This window comes from Suncus etruscus, chromosome 5 (genome assembly GCF_024139225.1).
Source record: "Suncus etruscus isolate mSunEtr1 chromosome 5, mSunEtr1.pri.cur, whole genome shotgun sequence".
NCBI lineage: Eukaryota > Metazoa > Chordata > Mammalia > Eulipotyphla > Soricidae > Suncus > Suncus etruscus.
Window position 1 is genome coordinate 19,521,961 of NC_064852.1, and position 17,547 is coordinate 19,539,507.

Sequence of the window (17,547 nt, forward strand, 5' to 3'; positions counted from 1 at the left end):
CCGCTCGGCTCGCCGCGGTGCAGCAGAAGACGCCGAAAGCTCCTTAGGATGTAACGCGCCCAAGCTGGCCGCGCGCTCCGGGACTCGCCCAAGGCTGAACTCTGTGCAAGGTGCCCTGCAGGCTCCCTGCCGGCCACCCCCACCCCCCCATGCCAGCCCGCAGCTAGGGCCGGGGGGCGGCGGAGGCGGCGGGTGGGTCGTGGCAAAAGGCGATGGAAGGCGCCAATGGCTTTGCGATCGACTCCATCCTCTCCCACCGGGCGGGCAGCCCCGCCCTTCCCAAGGGGGACCCCTTGCTGGGGGGCTGCGGCTCGTCGCCCCTGGAGCTGAGTCCGCGATCCCGATCCGAAAGCAGTAGCGCTTGCTCCTCACCCGCCTCTTCTCCGGCCCGGGACTGCCTGGAGGCGGGGGCCCCAAGGCCAGGCGGGGCCTCCGGCCCGGGGCTGGATCCCCACCTGCAGCCCGGGCAGCTCTCGGGCCCAGCCCAATCGCGCACCGTGACCTCCTCCTTTCTGATCAGGGACATCCTCGCCGATTGCAAACCGCTTGCGGCCTGTGCCCCGTATTCCAGCAGCGGACAGCCGGCCGCCCCAGAGCCTGGGGTCCGGCTGGTGGCCAAGGCCACAGGGGACTTTCGAGACAAACTGGACAGAAGCGGCAGCAACGCCTCATCCGACTCTGAATACAAAGGTAAGGACGCGGGGCGGTGGAAACTTGAGGGGGTTTGTGTGGCTATTTCAACAACAGCAACAAAAGGCACAAAACAGAAGAAACAATTTTTAGAACTTGAACACACACAGTCCCAGGGAGACGGATCCCTAGCTCCGCTCCTTCAGGGCCCCGGGCTGAGAAATGGGGCTCCTAGGGACCTTCCAGCCCGCCCCCAGGCCAAGCCTTCTAGCAACAAAGGGACTAGCCAGAAGAGCGAGAACAAGTGAGCAAACAAGCCTGGGGGAACCGGTGTTGGATGATCCAAATCCACAAGGCAAACTTTGTCAACTTTCCCTTTCGGGATGCAGTGGAACAGGTCCTGGCTTCCAGGTGAACCCTGGTCTCCTGGAGAAAATAATGACCTTTCAGAAGCCACGACAGACCCATCGGGCTCTGCTTCTGCGCTGCCGCAAGAGTGAAAACCCAGCAGGAAATTCCTGCTTGGGGCTGGGAGGAATTTTTTTCCCCGTTCTGTTTCTCCCACCTCCGAATCTTGCAAGTAGAAAGAGCAGTCAGCCGGGCAGGTGCGGGACTGGGGCGGTGTTGTGGGTTAGTGGTGATGCACATCTAGTGACTCGCACTTCGTTCCACGGGCACTTCCTGGAGTGCCCAGCTTTACACGGCGACAGCAACGAAGCCACCAGCCAGTGCTGCGTCCTCTCTGTGGGGACCTGCCCTATTAGCCCTCTTCCACCCAGTTCGCCTTGAATCTAGTCCCCCTTGGATCCCTCTTAATCCAGAAGCTGATTTACAGGGTGTGGGGGAGCTGGAGAAGGAAGAGGAGGAGGAGGAGGAGGAAAGGCCCCATCTTTGGTCTCCTGATCCCAGTTTTTCTCCCCGGACACCCTTCTTCCCCACCTCTGGCTGGAAGGAGACAGAGGCACTTTAAGGCACCTGAGAAAAAGAAAGCGCCCTGGTTCTTGCTCAGAAAATGAGGTTCTGGGGGTCCCAGTGATAGCGGGGAGGGAGCTTGCCTTGAGTGTGCCTGGCTCACCAGGATTCCGTCATCTCTAGCCTCTCCTAGGGTCCCCCAAATTTGCCAGGAGTAATCTCTGAGTATCAAGAAATTTTAGTGTGGCCCCAACACTAGAAGCAAACAAACAAACAAAACCCCAAACAAACTAATAAACAAAACAAACGAAGCCATTGCTCTTACAAGCTCTTTCTACCTTCTTCCCTCCTGGAACACTTTTGGGAAGAGGAAACTTCCTTTAAACGGCAACTTCTTTTTTGTTGTTGTTTTTTTGTTTAAGAAGCTGCATATATCCAGGTCAGTCCCCATCAATTTCCCACTACAGCAGCCAAACACTCCACCCAGCGCCTAGACCTCAAGCCTAGACCCAAAGGGGCTTTGGTCTAACCTTCATCCTTCCTCTCTGCTCCCCGAAAAGCCTAGCCCTTTGGGCCACCTAGGGCTTCCAGATGCCCTCCCCAGCCAGGGGGACCCTGGGGCCTTGGGCCTTCTGACCCTCTTGCCCCAGATAATGCCCCTCAGACCATCTGCCTCCAGAAAGGCAGGTGCATAGGGGAGGAAGGGAGACCAGGTCATATTTATCTGTGATCTTGTATTATTATTTATACTTGAGCAACAATCCCCTGGCTTTGAGGCTTATGTCCAGCACAGACCACACTTCCCTCTTGCCTCCCTCCTTTGCTTTCTTTATAGTGAGGGTATCCAGGCAGGATTTTGATGAGGAGGTTTCCTTTAAGAGCATCAAAATATCCGTTTCCTTCTCATGGCCCATATAACATCTGTTCTCACAAGGCAGCACACGGGGCCAGAAGCCTTTACTGCACCCAGGTTTGCAAGGGAAATTGCTGGAAGGTTTACTGTGCCCAGGGCCTGCCACCTTTGCACCTACAAGTTTGGGTGAAAGGGGCAGTGGGACTTCTGCAGAGGTGTGGAGGAGAAGGAAAAGGAAGAAGAGAAAGGGAAAGGGAAGGAGATGGCATTTGTGCCTGAGTTAGGAAGGTGAGAAAAAACAGGTGCAGGGGCTCCACCCACACCCTACCTTTTTAGCTACCCAGGCTTCCCAGGCTACCCAGCTACAGGTCTTTCTCTCAAGGAGGACATGCAGGGGAGGTCAGTGTTTTGAACCTTCCAAACACATTTAAAATGGGAGCGGCTTTGCCGTGAGTCCCCGCATCCGCTCTACACAGAGCTCGAGAGAAAGCTGGCCCGGATGGCAAGGACAGGCTTTAGTGTGGCCTCCAGCTCAGGGTGCTGAGGTGTTGATGTGTCACCTCTAGACAAGAGGCTTTGCAACTCCCTTCCCAGTTCCCCACTTTCATGAAGCCAACCATCTGGTGGGACACTCAGGCTATTCTGCTCCCCGCTGCCCAAAGCCCAGCGCAGCAGCGCACAGACACTTTCAAACATGCTCTGGGCAGCGAAGAATGTTCAGGAAAAACTGGGAAATGGGGCTCAAAGATCTCCTAGTCTAGGCTGAGGTCTGGCTAATTATGCCAATGTCACCTTGTCTGGTAAAAGGAAGACAAAACTAAAACAAACTCCAGACCAACCATTCTGTTCTGTTCTGCATCTCAAGCAACTCAAACCTCTTCCAAAACATGGGATGCACAGGCCCAGGGGGGATGGAGAGCTGGTGGCCAGTTCCTGGCTGGCATGGGGGAGGTGGTGGGTAACTGACTGTTGGGGGGGCCTCCCTCCCTCCAGCACTCCACACTCTACTTCTCAGTACGATTCCTACCCGGGTGCTGTGCGCTCAGCTCGAAGAGGTACATTACCAAGTGGCTCAATTCACCAGATTATTATTTCCCACGCAAGAAGTTAACTGGCGTTAGTCTGAACCCCTCCCTGAAAATTCTGCTCACTCCTAAAGAAAAACAGGGGAGACCTCTGTGTGCTGGCAGAGGGGTACCTTTTAATCTGAGTGAAGTGCTTGTTAGAGCATCCGCTGAGAAGTGTGTGAAGAAGAACATCAGCTGTGTCGGGGTTTTGTGGGTCTTGTCAGGCATCAAGCAGAGTATGGAGGGAAACAGAAACCACTGTGGTCTGGTCAGGTGGGGTTTGGGGGTTCAGAGGCTGCAGGGAGCCAGAAGCCTCAGTAGCAGGATGGAAACAGATCTTGGTGTAGCATCTGTGTGTGTGTGCCTGGGGGGGGGGGGTTGTCGCATCTCTGCTAACTGGTGGGTGCCCTGTGTGTATCCTTCCTAGGGCTTTGCACCCCAGACCCACCTGCCACTGGTCCTGGTCTCCGCAAAAGGACCCATGCTGCAGGAAATGCCCCGCGTCCTGTCAATGTCTCTAGAAGATCGCTCTGGGGGATAAGTTTTTGCCCTCCCTTTGTGCCTGGGGATTTCGCTTTATCCCTCGCCCGAGAATGGGGCACAGGCACCGGACACATACTCCCCATTTGCCGAGCCCTACGGACCTTCCTTTGGGTCTGGATTCCTGGTTTTTGCTCCCCTCCAGTGCCCAGGTGGTGGTGTTGTTGGGGCTCAGGCTGTTTTTTTTCACCGGGACTCCCCTCTGGGTTCTGGCGGGGCTGACGTGCGCTGTCCCCGCAGTGAAGGAGGAAGGGGACCGAGAGATCTCCAGCTCCAGGGACAGTCCCCCGGTGCGCCTCAAGAAACCTCGCAAGGCCCGTACCGCCTTCACCGACCATCAGCTGGCACAGCTGGAGCGCAGCTTTGAGCGGCAGAAGTACCTGAGCGTTCAGGACCGCATGGAGCTGGCCGCGTCCCTCAACCTCACCGACACGCAGGTGAAAACCTGGTACCAGAACCGCAGGTAAGGCCCGAGCAACGTACATGGGGACTGCACTTTTCTCTCACACGTCCGGTTTAGTACAATCCCTGGCATTCCGTGTGGTTTCCCAAGCACTGCTAGGAGTAAGTCCAGTTCACTGCTGGGAGTGCCCCCCAAGTACCTCCCCAAACAGAACCGCAGTTGTGGCTGGGAGCGAGTAGGACCTCTCTCCTCCTTGTGGTCCTCTGGGGCACTTGTGCCAGGCCTGAGGCTTAGGGGAGTCCCCTGTGTATCTCCCATTTTGGGGGAACCAAGTGGGGAAACCAAGGCACTGAGAGACCCACCCCCGGGGCCCAGGGCCCACCTGAGGCTCAGATCAGCCTTATCCCTGCCCTAGTCTAAGAGTCCATGTCTGGGACTGTTTTAGGCCAAATGAAGGGGGATAGGATGTGAGACAGGTGCCCCAAGTTCTCCTGGGGTCTGAATCTTTCCAGGTCCTAACCCCCCAGAGAGAAAGGTAATGTCCCCCTTACCTGGAATACCAGGGTTGGGCACCTGACTTTGTCCCCAGCACTCTGCCTGGTGGGGAAGGGGACATGTGAGCAGTCAGATAGGTCATCCATGCACACAAATGTTTACACACATGAGTACACACGGACACATGCTCACATACGTGCGCACTCATAAGGGATTACACACGGTGCACAGACTCACACATGCTCTGACACATACATGCCTGCGTCTGTCCGTCCCTCAGAAGCAGGACGGCACGGCACGGCACAGCCCACAAACAGTCTCAGAACACATCGCCCATGAATAATAGATCCGATCACTGCTCCGGGCATCAATAATTAAGGGGCGTTACAGTAATTACACGATTATGACTAAGATGAATAATTCAGGGTAGGGTGGGCCTGCCGGTGGGACGGGCCAGGTGGACCCAGGAGTCCTGAGAGCAGCTGGTTACAGTCGTTGGGCTCCTCTGTAGTTATTGCCCCAGAGCAGGGGTGAGCGGCCCCTCGGTTCCGCTGGCTGGTAGTGCTGCTGGGATGGGCTTGCGCCCCTTTCCCGGACCCGTGCCCACCCATCAGATACCTGCAACCCTCAGGGGGGTGTCTCCCCATCTTTCCTAAACCCCTCCCCACCCCCAGGACCCATCTGGGAGCGTTCTGAGCTCAGAACCGAACCGGGCTCTGTCCTTCAACAAGATCAGCCTCTTCCCGCGGTGGGAGGCCGGGGTGGTCGAAGTGCCTGGTCTCCACGGAAGACCCTGGACTTCTTTGGGGGTGCCGCCGCCGCCGTGGAGGTGTCCCGGTGGCCCGGCCTGACGACGCTGTTTGGATCTCCAGGACGAAATGGAAGCGGCAGACGGCCGTGGGGCTGGAGCTGCTGGCAGAGGCAGGCAACTACTCGGCGTTGCAGCGCATGTTCCCGGCGCCTTATTTCTACCCGCAGAGCCTCGTCTCCAACCTGGACCCGGGTGCTGCGCTCTACCTGTACCGCGGGCCCAGCGCGCCGCCGCCCGCCCTGCAGCGGCCCCTGGTGCCCCGCATCCTTATCCACGGACTCCAGGGCGCGGGCGAGCCGCCCCCGCCGCTGCCCCCGTTGGCAGGCGTCCTCCCGCGGGCCGCACAACCTCGGTGAAGGGCCCGGCTCGGCCAGCCGCGGGGTCCCCGGCTCCCCGGCTCCCTGCCCAGGGCCAACTGGCGAGCGCAGCAAGGAAGGCCCGAAGCGCAGGCCACTCCACCCCCCCTGTACATACCTACGAGTCCATTCGGGGCCTCCCCATGCTCACCCTCCATCTCCAGCCACCCACCCACCCACCCAGTTCCTCTCCGTGCGCCCAGGGGCTGTGGGCGCCCCAATCCGATCCACCTGCCCAAGCCGAAGCCGAGCCAGGCTGGGCCAGGCTGTACAGACCGTGTGCAAAGTGTATATGAAGTTATTATTTATTCGTGCCCCCCCAGCCCGTGACCGTGACCGTGGATCAGTGAGACTGTGCCCCCTCCCCAAGAGGCAGGCAGAGGCCCAGGGTCTCCCCACCCACCCGTCCTGACCACCCGACCCCGTCGGCCTGTCCTGTCTGGGGCGGCCGGCCCCTTGCACCTCCCTGGGCCCTCTCTCTTTTATAAATCTCGAAATAAACTTCTTACAAATGACCAGGTGCTCGTCCCCACTCGCTCCAAGGCCCCTGGCACGCTCTCCAAGCCCCGCAGGAGATGCATTGGATGCTGTGGGTTGGCAGGCCAGGGGCCCCTGGTGGGTTGGCAGGCCCAGGCCCAGGGGATCCCCTCTCGGCCAGGCCCGGTTCTCTGGGCGCGCCCCGTTGCTGGCTCTCCATCTGTCTCTAGTTCCCAAGCGGTTCGGGCCGGGGGTCCCAGGGGCGTGCGGGGTCAGCACCGGCCGGCTCGTTTGGGCAACGCTGCGCTGCGGTGCCTCGCTGAGTCGCCTCATCTGGCTGCTACGAGGGCACCGGCAGCTGGTGACCGGCCCGCCCGGGCGCGGGGCGCGGGGCCCGGGGCCGACAGATGGGCTCCGAGGCCAGCACTCCACCCCCTCCAGCCCGCACTTCGCGCCTGTGGACTTTCGGCCGCAGCTCAGCTAGGGTCGGCGCGGGAGACGGACCCCTCACTGGTAACACCGAGGGGGGACATACAAGCCCCTCACCCCGGCTCCCAGGGGAGGGGGTGTGAGTCTCCATCCATCCAGACTTCGGGTCTTGAGTTCACGTTCAGAGGGTCAAGATCATCCCTAAAGTTCAGGGTGGGGGGGACCCTCTGGTGCCCTCCCTCCCACCTGCATCTTCTACTCCAGACACCCCTGGGGGGAATGCAGTTTGGGATCGGCTGCAGGACCGCCTGGGGGGGGGAGATGGACTGGGGCACTCCCCAACTGTCCCCTCCCTCATCCCCAAGCCTTTTCCCCACGGGGGGAGTCGGGGAGGTATTATTCTAATTTTGCAAAAAGCACAGCCGCTGATTAAGTCGGCCGGCTTGGAGTTCTTTTGCATGTGAATGGGGGCTGGTAAATCCCCCCGCAGTGGCTGGTTGGGGGTGTTGGGGGGGCCTGTCCCCCAGCTCAGGGTTAATGAAGTGGGAAAGAAGTCTCGGGTAGCCTCCAGCAAACAGAGCTCCCCCAGCGACAAACTCAGCCCCGATCCTACATGGATTGACTTAAGCCCAGGGGATAAGTGCTTTAAATTAATCTCATTGAATAAGAATGAGACCAAACAAAACTCTTTAAAATCATATTAAAAATCTATCAAAGGACAGCTTGCACTGAGGTGCTTTTCATTTCGCGGGCGAGGAGGAGGAGAAGGTGGAGGAGGAGGAGGAGGAGGAGCGCACATTTACACAGCAGCGGTGCAAATCACAGACACATTCTCAACTATGTAATTGTCCTTGTACCGCTGAGGCGAGTTTCTATCTGACATTAATGAAGTACAAGGCTCCCGAACAAGTTTATAATTACACTATTTTAAGTGTCCTGCACCCCCCCCCAGCTGTAATAATAACTTTACAATCTTTGCAAGGAGGGGCCGGAGAGATAGCATGGAGGTAAGGTGTTTGCCTTTCATGCAGGAGGTCATCGGTTCAAATCCCGGCGACCCATATGGTCCCCCGTGCCTGCCAGGAGCAATTTCTGAGCATGGAGCCAGGAGTAACCCCTGAGCACTGCTGGGTGTGACCCAAAAACCACAAAAAAAACCCAAAAAAAAAACAAACAATCTTTGCAAGGAGCCAGGCTCCCACTTCTGTGCGTTTCGGAGGTGAAATTGGTTTATGGACTGGCACCCCAGGGAGAGGGGGGCTCTTGCAGGCTACAGAAGAGGGGGGAAGACGCCCCTGCTGGTACACTGGGTGGGTTTGGAGCCCTAGCCCCACGGAGTACTCATGGGCTCTCGCAGAACGAAGCCGGGTTCCTCTCCGGTCTGGCTCCTGGGAAACTGGGGAATTGAGCTGATTTTTTTTTTTTTTTTTTGGATCCATCTAGAAGTGCTCTGGGCTTATCCCAGGCTGAGCCCAACGTTCATTCCTGGTGGTGCTGGGGGACCATGAGGGAACCTGGGCCACCCTGTGCATGACAAATGCCCTTCCTTGCTGTACTATTGCTCTGGCTCTGGGTTGAGCTTTAAGGGTGACTCCCCAAACCAGCCCATGCTCATTTGGGAGCACCTTTGAGCCTGTGAAGTATTGAACAGCAGGGGCCACTCAGTTTGGGGTGCTCCTTCCTGCCCTAGGGGGTATCTTCCTTTACCTCTTCTTGTAGGGGGTCCAAATGAGAAACTCCGGGCTCTCTGGGTTTTGCTTTTGGGCTGCACTCGGCTTACTCCTGCCTCTGCTCAGGGGTCACTCCTGGAGGATCGGGTTATGCCAGTATTGGGTTTTGGGGATCAAACCCAGGCTGGCCTCGTGCAAGATGATCAACCTGTCCTCTGCACCATGGGGCTTGAGCTTGGCTCCCTCCTGCGTTTTGAGGTGCCCTTTGCAACTGGAACTACCCACACAGGTGCTCTCTGCTCCTTACCCCTCGTTGCCTGGGAACGGACTGGGCTGTGGCCAGCAGAGAAATAAGTGGACACTGCAGCAAATGCTGGCATGTTCTTGAGGGGGGGGTCTATGGCTTTCACCCCAAAGTTGGGAAATCAGAAACACACTCACTGGGACATACACCATAGAATTGGGTTAAACTTCGCCTAATGTCTTTAAAACACTACCAAGACGCATCATAAATGATATGACTTGGTTATGTGAACTTACAGATCTGCCAAACTTTATAGTGGGTGACCACACACCATCCTGTTTCTGAGAGAAGGGCATTCTCAGGCCAGGTGGCAGTGCCCCAGTTTGGGTGTTGGGGCCAGCCCCCCTTCTCCTGAGGCTGTGCCTGCCCAGGAATGCAGCGGGTGGAGCCTGTGGGCGACCCCCAAGTGGCCTCTCTGATAACCCCCAATCACGGTCTTAATCCTGTTTCTCACACAGCTGGATTTGGTCTTTGGGCCTGATCCCTCCTTTTCTCCTCTGAGCACGTGAGGCTCCACAAGGGACAGACAGAACACAGCAGAGTCCTTTATTGTCATCATTGTTACATGGCCCCAACTGGCCTTTGGGGGGCCCCGAGTAACAGCCACCCGGAGAAGGCCTGGGCCATCCCGGAGGCCTCCTGTCTGCCCCACCGGAAACCAGGGACCCTTCCTGGTACCACCCCAGACCACTGGGCCCGGGGATCTGGCACTGTTCTCACCCTCTCCTGTTTGTGTCCAAATCTGACATTTATTGGGAAATCAATATACCCCAGTACTCTTGCTTCCAAATCTGAGAAGAGCCTTCTGGGTGGGCAGTGGTGACCAGGGCATGATGATATAAGGCCTTAGGCTGGTCTGAACAAGAGTGCGGCAGAGCAGGCATGGGAAGTGGGGGAGAGGGGGTGGACCGTGGACATCTACATGAATAATGCAGCAGTGAGGGAAAAATCCAGCAGTCCCCAATTCTCTGGGCCCGTGTTGTGGGTTGTCTTGCACTGGGGGCCCTTTTCTCTGAAGCCTGGGGAGGAAGGAAAATGGAACCCCCCAAAGCACCACTGGGTGGAGCCCCAAAACGAAAAGAAAAAAAGAAAGCTAAGTGAATACTTTTCTCTTTGCGGTTACAAATTCTACTCCACTTTTAACCTTCCCACACCCCTAACTGCTACACTGCTCCAGCACCCTAGGGTCACCCCTCAGGGGCCCCAGCTTCCAGAAGAGGCTTGGCCTGGGGTTATTTGTGAGAGGTAAGGGGCTCAGGAGCACCTACAGGCGTGAGGGGACAAATACAAGCTCTAGAGGATGGGACAGGATAGGAACAGGGGCCGGTCTGGCTGATCCATGCTACAGGACCATGGCACAAGGCCCTTGAGGGCGCCAACCCCTGGCACACGACTTCCGGATTACACGGCTGAGGCGCCACCGTCCGGGCCCGGCTCTGGTGACTGGCGTGGCGCTTTGGCCTTGGCCGCCATCTCCATCCCGCTGGCATATTCCGAGCGCAGAAGCTCAGCCAGGCGCTGCTGCTTCCTCTGCGTCTTCCTCGCGAGGCCCGGCCTGTAGCAAAGACAGAAGAAACTTGAGGCTTTTCCCTCCTTCCCCACTCAGAGCTGGGCTGCGAGCAAGCAGCTGGTTCCGAGCTTGTGGAACTGACATTTCCGTGTTCGTACGGAGCGCAATCCATCCCCTCAAAGGTGCTTGTTTGGATATCCACGGCATCCGAAGATTAGATACAGTGCTGACAGATTTTTTTCATAACGGTGGCAAAATACCACGGCATTTTTAAAAGGGACGCTTTGTTCTGCACTGTTTTTCTGGGAAAACAAAACAAAACAAAACAGCGCGAGGCACGCTGAGACGCAGACAGCAAATGAGGTGTGTGATGGCACAGTGTTGAAGACCAGGAAAAACTGCCTCCTCCATGCCCATGGAGGCCCTGTGAGAGGGAGGCGGGGTGCCTCAATCCAAGGTCCCCTGGGCAGGTGGAAAGCCGACTTACCCTGTGAGCCAAGATCAGACCTGCTGACACTTCATAAGTCAAGAATCAACATTTCGATGAATTTTAACCTAGATGGCCAGAGGTCTGTTGTCCTGGAGTCTGTCTTGCTCTGGTAACTCTCCCTCAGCACCCCCGACCCCCACCCCAAGGCAGTGTCTGGGGTTCTTAGAGGTGGGTGCACCCTCCCACCTATATTCACACTTCTTCTCTGCTGTCATTGCAGAGGGCCAAGGGCACAAGTCTGGGCTCCATAAGGAAAAGCGACAGAACCAGGAGGGGGCCCAGGACTGTCATGGAGTGGGGGTGCAGGCTCAGCACCCCAGGCCCTAATGTTTTACAATGGCTTTTATGGAGACACACCGGGGAAACCAAAAGTCGACATACAAGGACAAAAGGTGGGATGCAGAGAGACACTTGGGGCCTCTCGCCTGGGGTTCTGACAACGGTGATGGTGTAGGGTCACCAGGACGAAAAGGCATCTCTCAGGCCAGGTGTTATCTTGTTTACCTTTGTTCCCCGAGGACAAAGACTCTGGTGTGACTCCTACCTGCCGCTCACCAACTGGCCAGGATGGCACAGGCAGTCTTCACCCAGGGCTACCTCTTTGGGAATCAAGATGCAAGCCAAGATGTGCATGCGTGTACGTGTGAGCATGTGTATATGACACCAAGTCCAGGGTGAGGACCAGGTGATCAGGGACTGGCTGTATGACATGGGGGTTCTCGGGGGGCTTTCAGCAGGCTCCAGTGAATATGGGGAAGAGCCAGGAATTGGTGAGTGGCTGGAGCTTGAGGCTGGGCAGAGCCAAATCTCTGTCAAAATTACACTTCCATTTCACTGATTGGCCACCGGGGCAAGACCCAGAGGCCTTGGGCCTAAGTCGGCCACTGTCCTGTGTGTAGAGAGGGTTCCCCAGCAGTTTGACCGTGCAGGTAAGGTTCCCTGGGTCTGGTGGGGTACAGACATGGTTCTAAAGGCCTGGAGATCCTGCAGAACAAAGCCACTCCCAATCAGCCCAGTCCAGTTGCCTTGTGATGAGCCTAGGGCAAATGGATGTGAGCACAGTGAGCATTTGGGTGTGCCTCCTTCTCCTGCCAGGCAGCACTGCCACTGGAACCTGCCAATCTTGGCCCTCCCCAGTAATTCCACCTTTCCAAGCCATTTTCAACTTCTCCCACCTTGGGGCACTCCCTGAAAGATGCCCCCTTCCCTGCCAATGTGGGAAGACCCCAGACGGTGAGGACTCGGGCTGGCTCTTACTTCTTCACAGCGGCCTGGCTGACTTGACAGCTATGCATGCAGTGTTAGGCTCATGCTCAGAAGTCTTCCCTGGACACTGAAAAAATTGCTTCCACCCCTTCCTGGTTTACAGCCTTGCAAAGTTCATTGTGAGTTCTAGAAGGACGTGGGGAATTTAACTTCTTCTCGAGAGTTACTTCACAGTCCTTGGGAAATACATCACCCCCTCCCTCCCTCCCAAGGGCTTGAACAATCTATTAGGTCCACACTTCCCGATGAAATGCCCCCCCCTCCCCTTCATGGCACCCTTCTCCCACAATACACTGAGGCAAATGCTATTGGCTGGGCAATTCCATGCATCTTAATCAACTTATTATTATTATTATTATTTTTTGGAACCACACCTGGTGGCACTCAGGGGTTACGCCTGGCTCTGAGTTCAGAAATTGCTCCTGGCAGGCACAGGGGAATATATGGGATGCTGAGATTCGAACCGCCATCTGTCCTGAATCAGATGCATCCAAGGCAAACACCCTACTGCTGTGTTATTTCTTTGGCCCCTCAACTAATTATTTTTGGACACACTCAGGACTTAGTCATGGCTCTGTGCTCAGAGATCACTTCTGGCAGGCTAGGGAAACTGTATGTGGTGCTGGGGATCGAACCCAGGTTGGCCACATGCAAGGCAAGTGCTTTCTTGTTCCAGCCCTTATGGTCAGTTTTTGCAGCTATAAGGGCAGTCCCAGAAACCAGTGTGTGGAGAGAAAGGGCAAGCACACTGTGAAGCCAGAGAAGAGAAGGTGGTGGCCTCGGCCCAGAGACCTAGGGGCTATGCAGGTGTCCCCTCCCCGAGGACTCCCAGAGTGGGTCTTAGCCTGCCTGCCCACACCATAAGGGCATGAAGAGCAGAAAATGCCTGGGGCCCAGCTGTCACTCTACAAAAGGAGCCACAGGAGTGGCTGGTGGGGCCAACTCTGAAGCCAGGTTCGGGTGGAAACAGGGACACCATGAGTAACTCAGGTGGAGCCAAGGGCACCTGGATGGTGCTCAGAGCTTCTGACTGTGCCAGGAAGGCCTGGTCTGAAAGCAAAGTGGCGGGAACCACCCCAGAAGATACTTCTCCATCTGGGGGCACCAATATGGGTGGGACCCAGAGACATAGTCAAGGCTGCTGAGCTGGGTACTGGTACTAGGGAGGTGAGACACAGCTCCAGGGAGAGCCAGAGGGCCTCTCCCCTGCCCACATGGGCCTGAGCTTAGAGGGGAAAGAACCAAGATACAGGGTGCACTGGGAGTTTGGGCACTGCTCCAGGTGGCAGAGATAAGCAGTACTGAGAGGCAGGAGGGGACCAGGGACAGGGCTGGGACCCCCTGCTGCTGTGTGAACATTTCAGGGCCTGGGAAAAGGAGCTAAGGACTCAGTCACACTCTGCAAGGGGAACAGGTGGGGTGCTCCCCACCTAGGATTCTGGCCCCATGCTGAGCACAGAGTAACAAGGCATTGGTTGCCTGGAGTGGTTTTATGTGGGGTAAGTCAGTGGGACTCTGGCACCATGAGAGCCAGGAATGTGGGTTTGGGATTCTCCTCCCACCTAGAGGGTTCGGGGCTGCCCCACTCCTTTGCTTCTCAAATGAAGAGGAGGGGAGGGCTAGTGGAGGATCAGAGGCCCTCCTGTTGTTGGCTATTGCTGGCCACCCACAGCTCCCCGTGCCAAGCTGGCAGCTCTGTGCTACAGGTCCCCTCTGGAGAGGCTGGCCAGGTTCCGCCTTTGTTGCAGATGGTGCAGGTGACCCAGGTGTGGGAAAGTGCGACTGGCCTGGTGCAGAAACCCCTCTAATCGCCTCATTAGCTCTGGGGATGGGAGGTGGGTCTCAGAGCAGCCAGTAATTGCTTGTGCGGTGTCAGGGAGAGACTGAGAGAGCAGCACAGGGCAAGGGGCACTGATGTGGTAAAGCTGAAGCCCAGGCCAGTTTCTGAGGCTGCTGCCATGCCCAGCCAGGCCTGTGCCACTAGGAACAGCCCACGATGTCTGCTTGCAGGACCTGCCCACACTCCCCAGTGTCACTCTCCACAGAGAGAGCCAGGCACACACTGGTCAGCAGACAATCCTGAGGGCATCTGGTCATCCAGCACTCAGTCCTGACTCACCAGGGTCACCCCTAGGGTCTTGGCACATCAATGCTGAGTCATCATGGCTGTCTCGGCAGCACAGATGCGCCCAATCGTGCATGTCTTTCTGCACATGCCCGAGTACATACTGGGCAGGGCAGGAGGTGCTGAGGATGCAACAGGCCAGGGTCATAGCTGCCCGGCACACTGCACATATCTGACAGATGCACAACCCGGGGGCTACAGACCCCATGTCACACCCATATACAGGGCAGGGAGGGGTAGTAGTCCCTGAGGAGCAGCTCTGAGGGAAGACAGGGATAGTGGGGGTGCAAGGAAGCTGAGGGCGTGCCCCGAGAGGGAGCAGGGCAGGAAGGATCTGTCCCAGCCCAATGGGTTCTGTCCAGGATGTTCCTTGCACAGGAGCAGGAAGAGGCTGAAGACAGGAGGCTTCTTGGGGGTGGGCAAGATTCCAGGATTGCCTTCAGCTAATTAAGTGATATTAGGGAGGTTGTAAATGCCACATAGAAATTGGCAGGCGAGGTGCCTGTCACCAGGAGAATATTGCGGTGCGGGAGGCAGCTGCAGGTCTGGGCTTGGAGGAAGGGGGCTTGTTTCCAAGGTGGGTGCCAGGGAGGGCAGACCACAGGGCGCCAGGGATGCAGTGAGGGTGCTGGAACCATCACATCAACACTCCTATACTCGGGTCTGTACATGCTTGGGACCTGCCCCCATGGCACCCCCTTGATGGACGGGACCATGGCATGGGCATCCACACGAGGTCCCCACTCGTGGGGCTGAAATCCTGCCCTGTCCAACATAGATGAACCTCAAGGTGTTCTGCTTAGGTAAATAAGCCAGATGAAAAAAGAAAACGATGTAGGACTTCACTAGCCGTGAGATAGAAAGGAAGGAAGAAAAATTGTAAAACAAAGATCACCTGTTAGCAGAAAAGAGAAAGAGATTAGGGAGGGCAGAAGGGAGAGAACAACTAAGGGCCAGACAGATGCACAGTGGGAAGGGTGCTGGCCCTGCATGAGGCTGAGTCTAGTTTAATTCCCAGAGGGCCCCCCAAGGCCCATGGGGAGGGATCCCTGAGTGCAGAGTCAGGAGGAGTCCTGAGTTCCATCAGGGGGGACCAAAGCCAACAGCAAAAATAAAACAAAAGGGGCCAGGGTGATAGCACAATAGGGAAGGTGTTTGCCTTGCTCACGGCTGACCTGGATTTGATCCCCAGAATCCCACAGGTCCCTCAAGCTTTATTGGGAATGATCCCTGAGTGCAGATGCAGGAGTAACCCTGAACATCTGTTGGGTGCAGTCCAAAAATCAAAACCAAATCCAACCAACCAAACAAAAAACCCAAACCAGAAGGCTGAATCTCCCCCTGCACGGACACAGGGCTTGGGAGTGGTGGGGTCAAGAGATGTGAGATTTGGAGACTGAAACTGAAGCCCACTGGTATTTCCTCAGAACTGGAGGAGAGCGGATAGTGAGGTTGCTCAGTAGGATGTGGGAGCTCTCAAGCACCAAGCCCACCAGAACAAAGTCAGACATAAGAGCCTTAGACAAGTCCACAGGGGAAGCCGGGTGGCACAGGAGCCACTCCCTATTGGTACCCCAGCACAGGGGCTGCAGCCTCGGCCCAGCCCTAGCATTTCACCTGCATAGTTTTTGGCCTGACTTCCTGTGGAAGGCGCAGAGGGACACTGAGTAGGCTGCACTGCACTGGCCTAAGATCTGCAAACTCGTCAGTTTCCTGGTAGGGGGCAGCAATGGGGTTCAGGGGCTGTGAGCCGGGGAGCATGGCTATGTCTGTGTGCGCAAGGACGGTCACTGCCCCCCTATTGTTAGGACCTATACCAGACACTCAGTGCTTCAGCCTGATGTTCCCAAATCTCTCTTAGACTGCCTGGAGCAGCCTAGCCTACTCCACCCTGTTCACGGCCCCGGGGAAGTTCCAGTGTGGACACAGGGACAGGCCCAGCAGGAAGTGCATTGGGGGACTTGTCTGTGGCTGGGAAACACAGCTCATGCGACTGCTGCCTCAGTCCTTGGTCCCCTTGAGGGGCCAGACAGGGCCCGCGACATGGCCGGGTGCCCACCTGCACTGAGGAGGCATTGTCGTGGTAATCCTGTGACACACAGCTGTCACTCAGTGCTTGCCCCTGCTGCGCCGGCAGACATCAAAGGCACCATGGAGCCTCTCGTACGCTCCTCCCCGGCTAATCAGCCCTTTCTCTGTCAAAGAAAGCAGGAAAATCCCTGCGCAGGGACACGGGCCTGGTGCCCATCTGCTGGAGCAGGGGCCATCGCTCTTCTCCCGGGGGTCTGCTCAAGGTGAGGACAAAGCTAACTCCAGCCCTAATCTAAACCCTGCACTAGCCCTGGGTCTGGACGTACTTCAGAAGGACTCTTCTCCCAGAGGGCCACTTGCCATGACAGCAAGTGGGGAATAGGGCCTGTCCTGACCCTCACATGCACCATCTCTCAGTGGAGACTACACCGAGACTGACCTCCGGGTCCAAATAGACAGAGCCACCTTAGATGCCAGGTCAGGTCTTTCTAAGAGACTCCCCCTGAGTGCCAACCAACCCTCTCTGCCCAGCACAAATGGGCTTCTGTCCAATGGCAGAGGTCAGCTGAGGCCATCCAAGGGGATGCGAGCAGGAGAGCCAGACTGCAGGGTCCCGCAGGGCTGGGCAGACGGTGCATCTAAGGAGGGCCCAGCTCGCATCTCCGAAATCCACCTTCTCCTGGGACCCCAGCCTGTAAGGCCTTTTGTGGTTCAAGGGTGACCCACATGGAACCCCCAACCAGGATCCCCTAAGACAATCCTTCACACTCAGAGCTGCTGGGGCCCCCTATACTGAATATTTCCTCCCCTCTTAAGAGCCAAGGACACAGGCAGAAGAGTCCAGAAGAACAGGTTCTGAGCTCAGAGTTGGGGACAGAAGCCCCACGCTCCATTAAAGCCTAAATGTCCTTTATAGGGATCAGCCTATTCAGACCAAGTGCCTTATCAGTATACTACCTCTCTGGCCCCCACTTCCCTTATCACAGGGTACAGGTGGTGAGGGTACCCCCAATCCTCTCTCTTTATCTGGAACATTTCAGGCGGGACACTGGTACCCAGGAGTGAGTGGTGTGGGCAGAGTCCCAGGTGCAACCATCCTGGTAGACAGAGCAACTGGATGACACCCTGCACTGAGTCCATAGAAAGCACCAGAAGTTTCTTTCTTTTTGGTTTTTGGG

General features: G+C 56.7%; 2 protein-coding genes across 2 annotated transcripts in view; one reads left to right on the forward strand and one right to left on the reverse strand.

The window, feature by feature from the left end:
* Nucleotides 1-6,102, forward strand: BARHL1 (BarH like homeobox 1). The gene is made up of 3 exons (XM_049774066.1): nucleotides 1-690; nucleotides 4,243-4,465; nucleotides 5,773-6,102. The coding sequence occupies exons 1-3, from the start codon at nucleotides 213-215 to the stop codon at nucleotides 6,065-6,067; spliced, it is 996 nt and encodes a 331-aa protein (XP_049630023.1). The 5' UTR covers nucleotides 1-212; the 3' UTR covers nucleotides 6,068-6,102.
* Nucleotides 6,103-10,116: 4,014 nt separating this feature from the next.
* DDX31 (DEAD-box helicase 31) overlaps nucleotides 10,117-17,547 on the reverse strand; it is a 50,527-nt gene continuing 43,096 nt past the window's right edge. Inside the window, exon 20 of the mRNA XM_049774030.1 lies at nucleotides 10,117-10,502. Within this exon, the coding sequence (XP_049629987.1) occupies nucleotides 10,349-10,502 (154 nt within the window). The 3' untranslated portion in view covers nucleotides 10,117-10,348. The remainder of the gene's footprint in view (nucleotides 10,503-17,547) is intronic.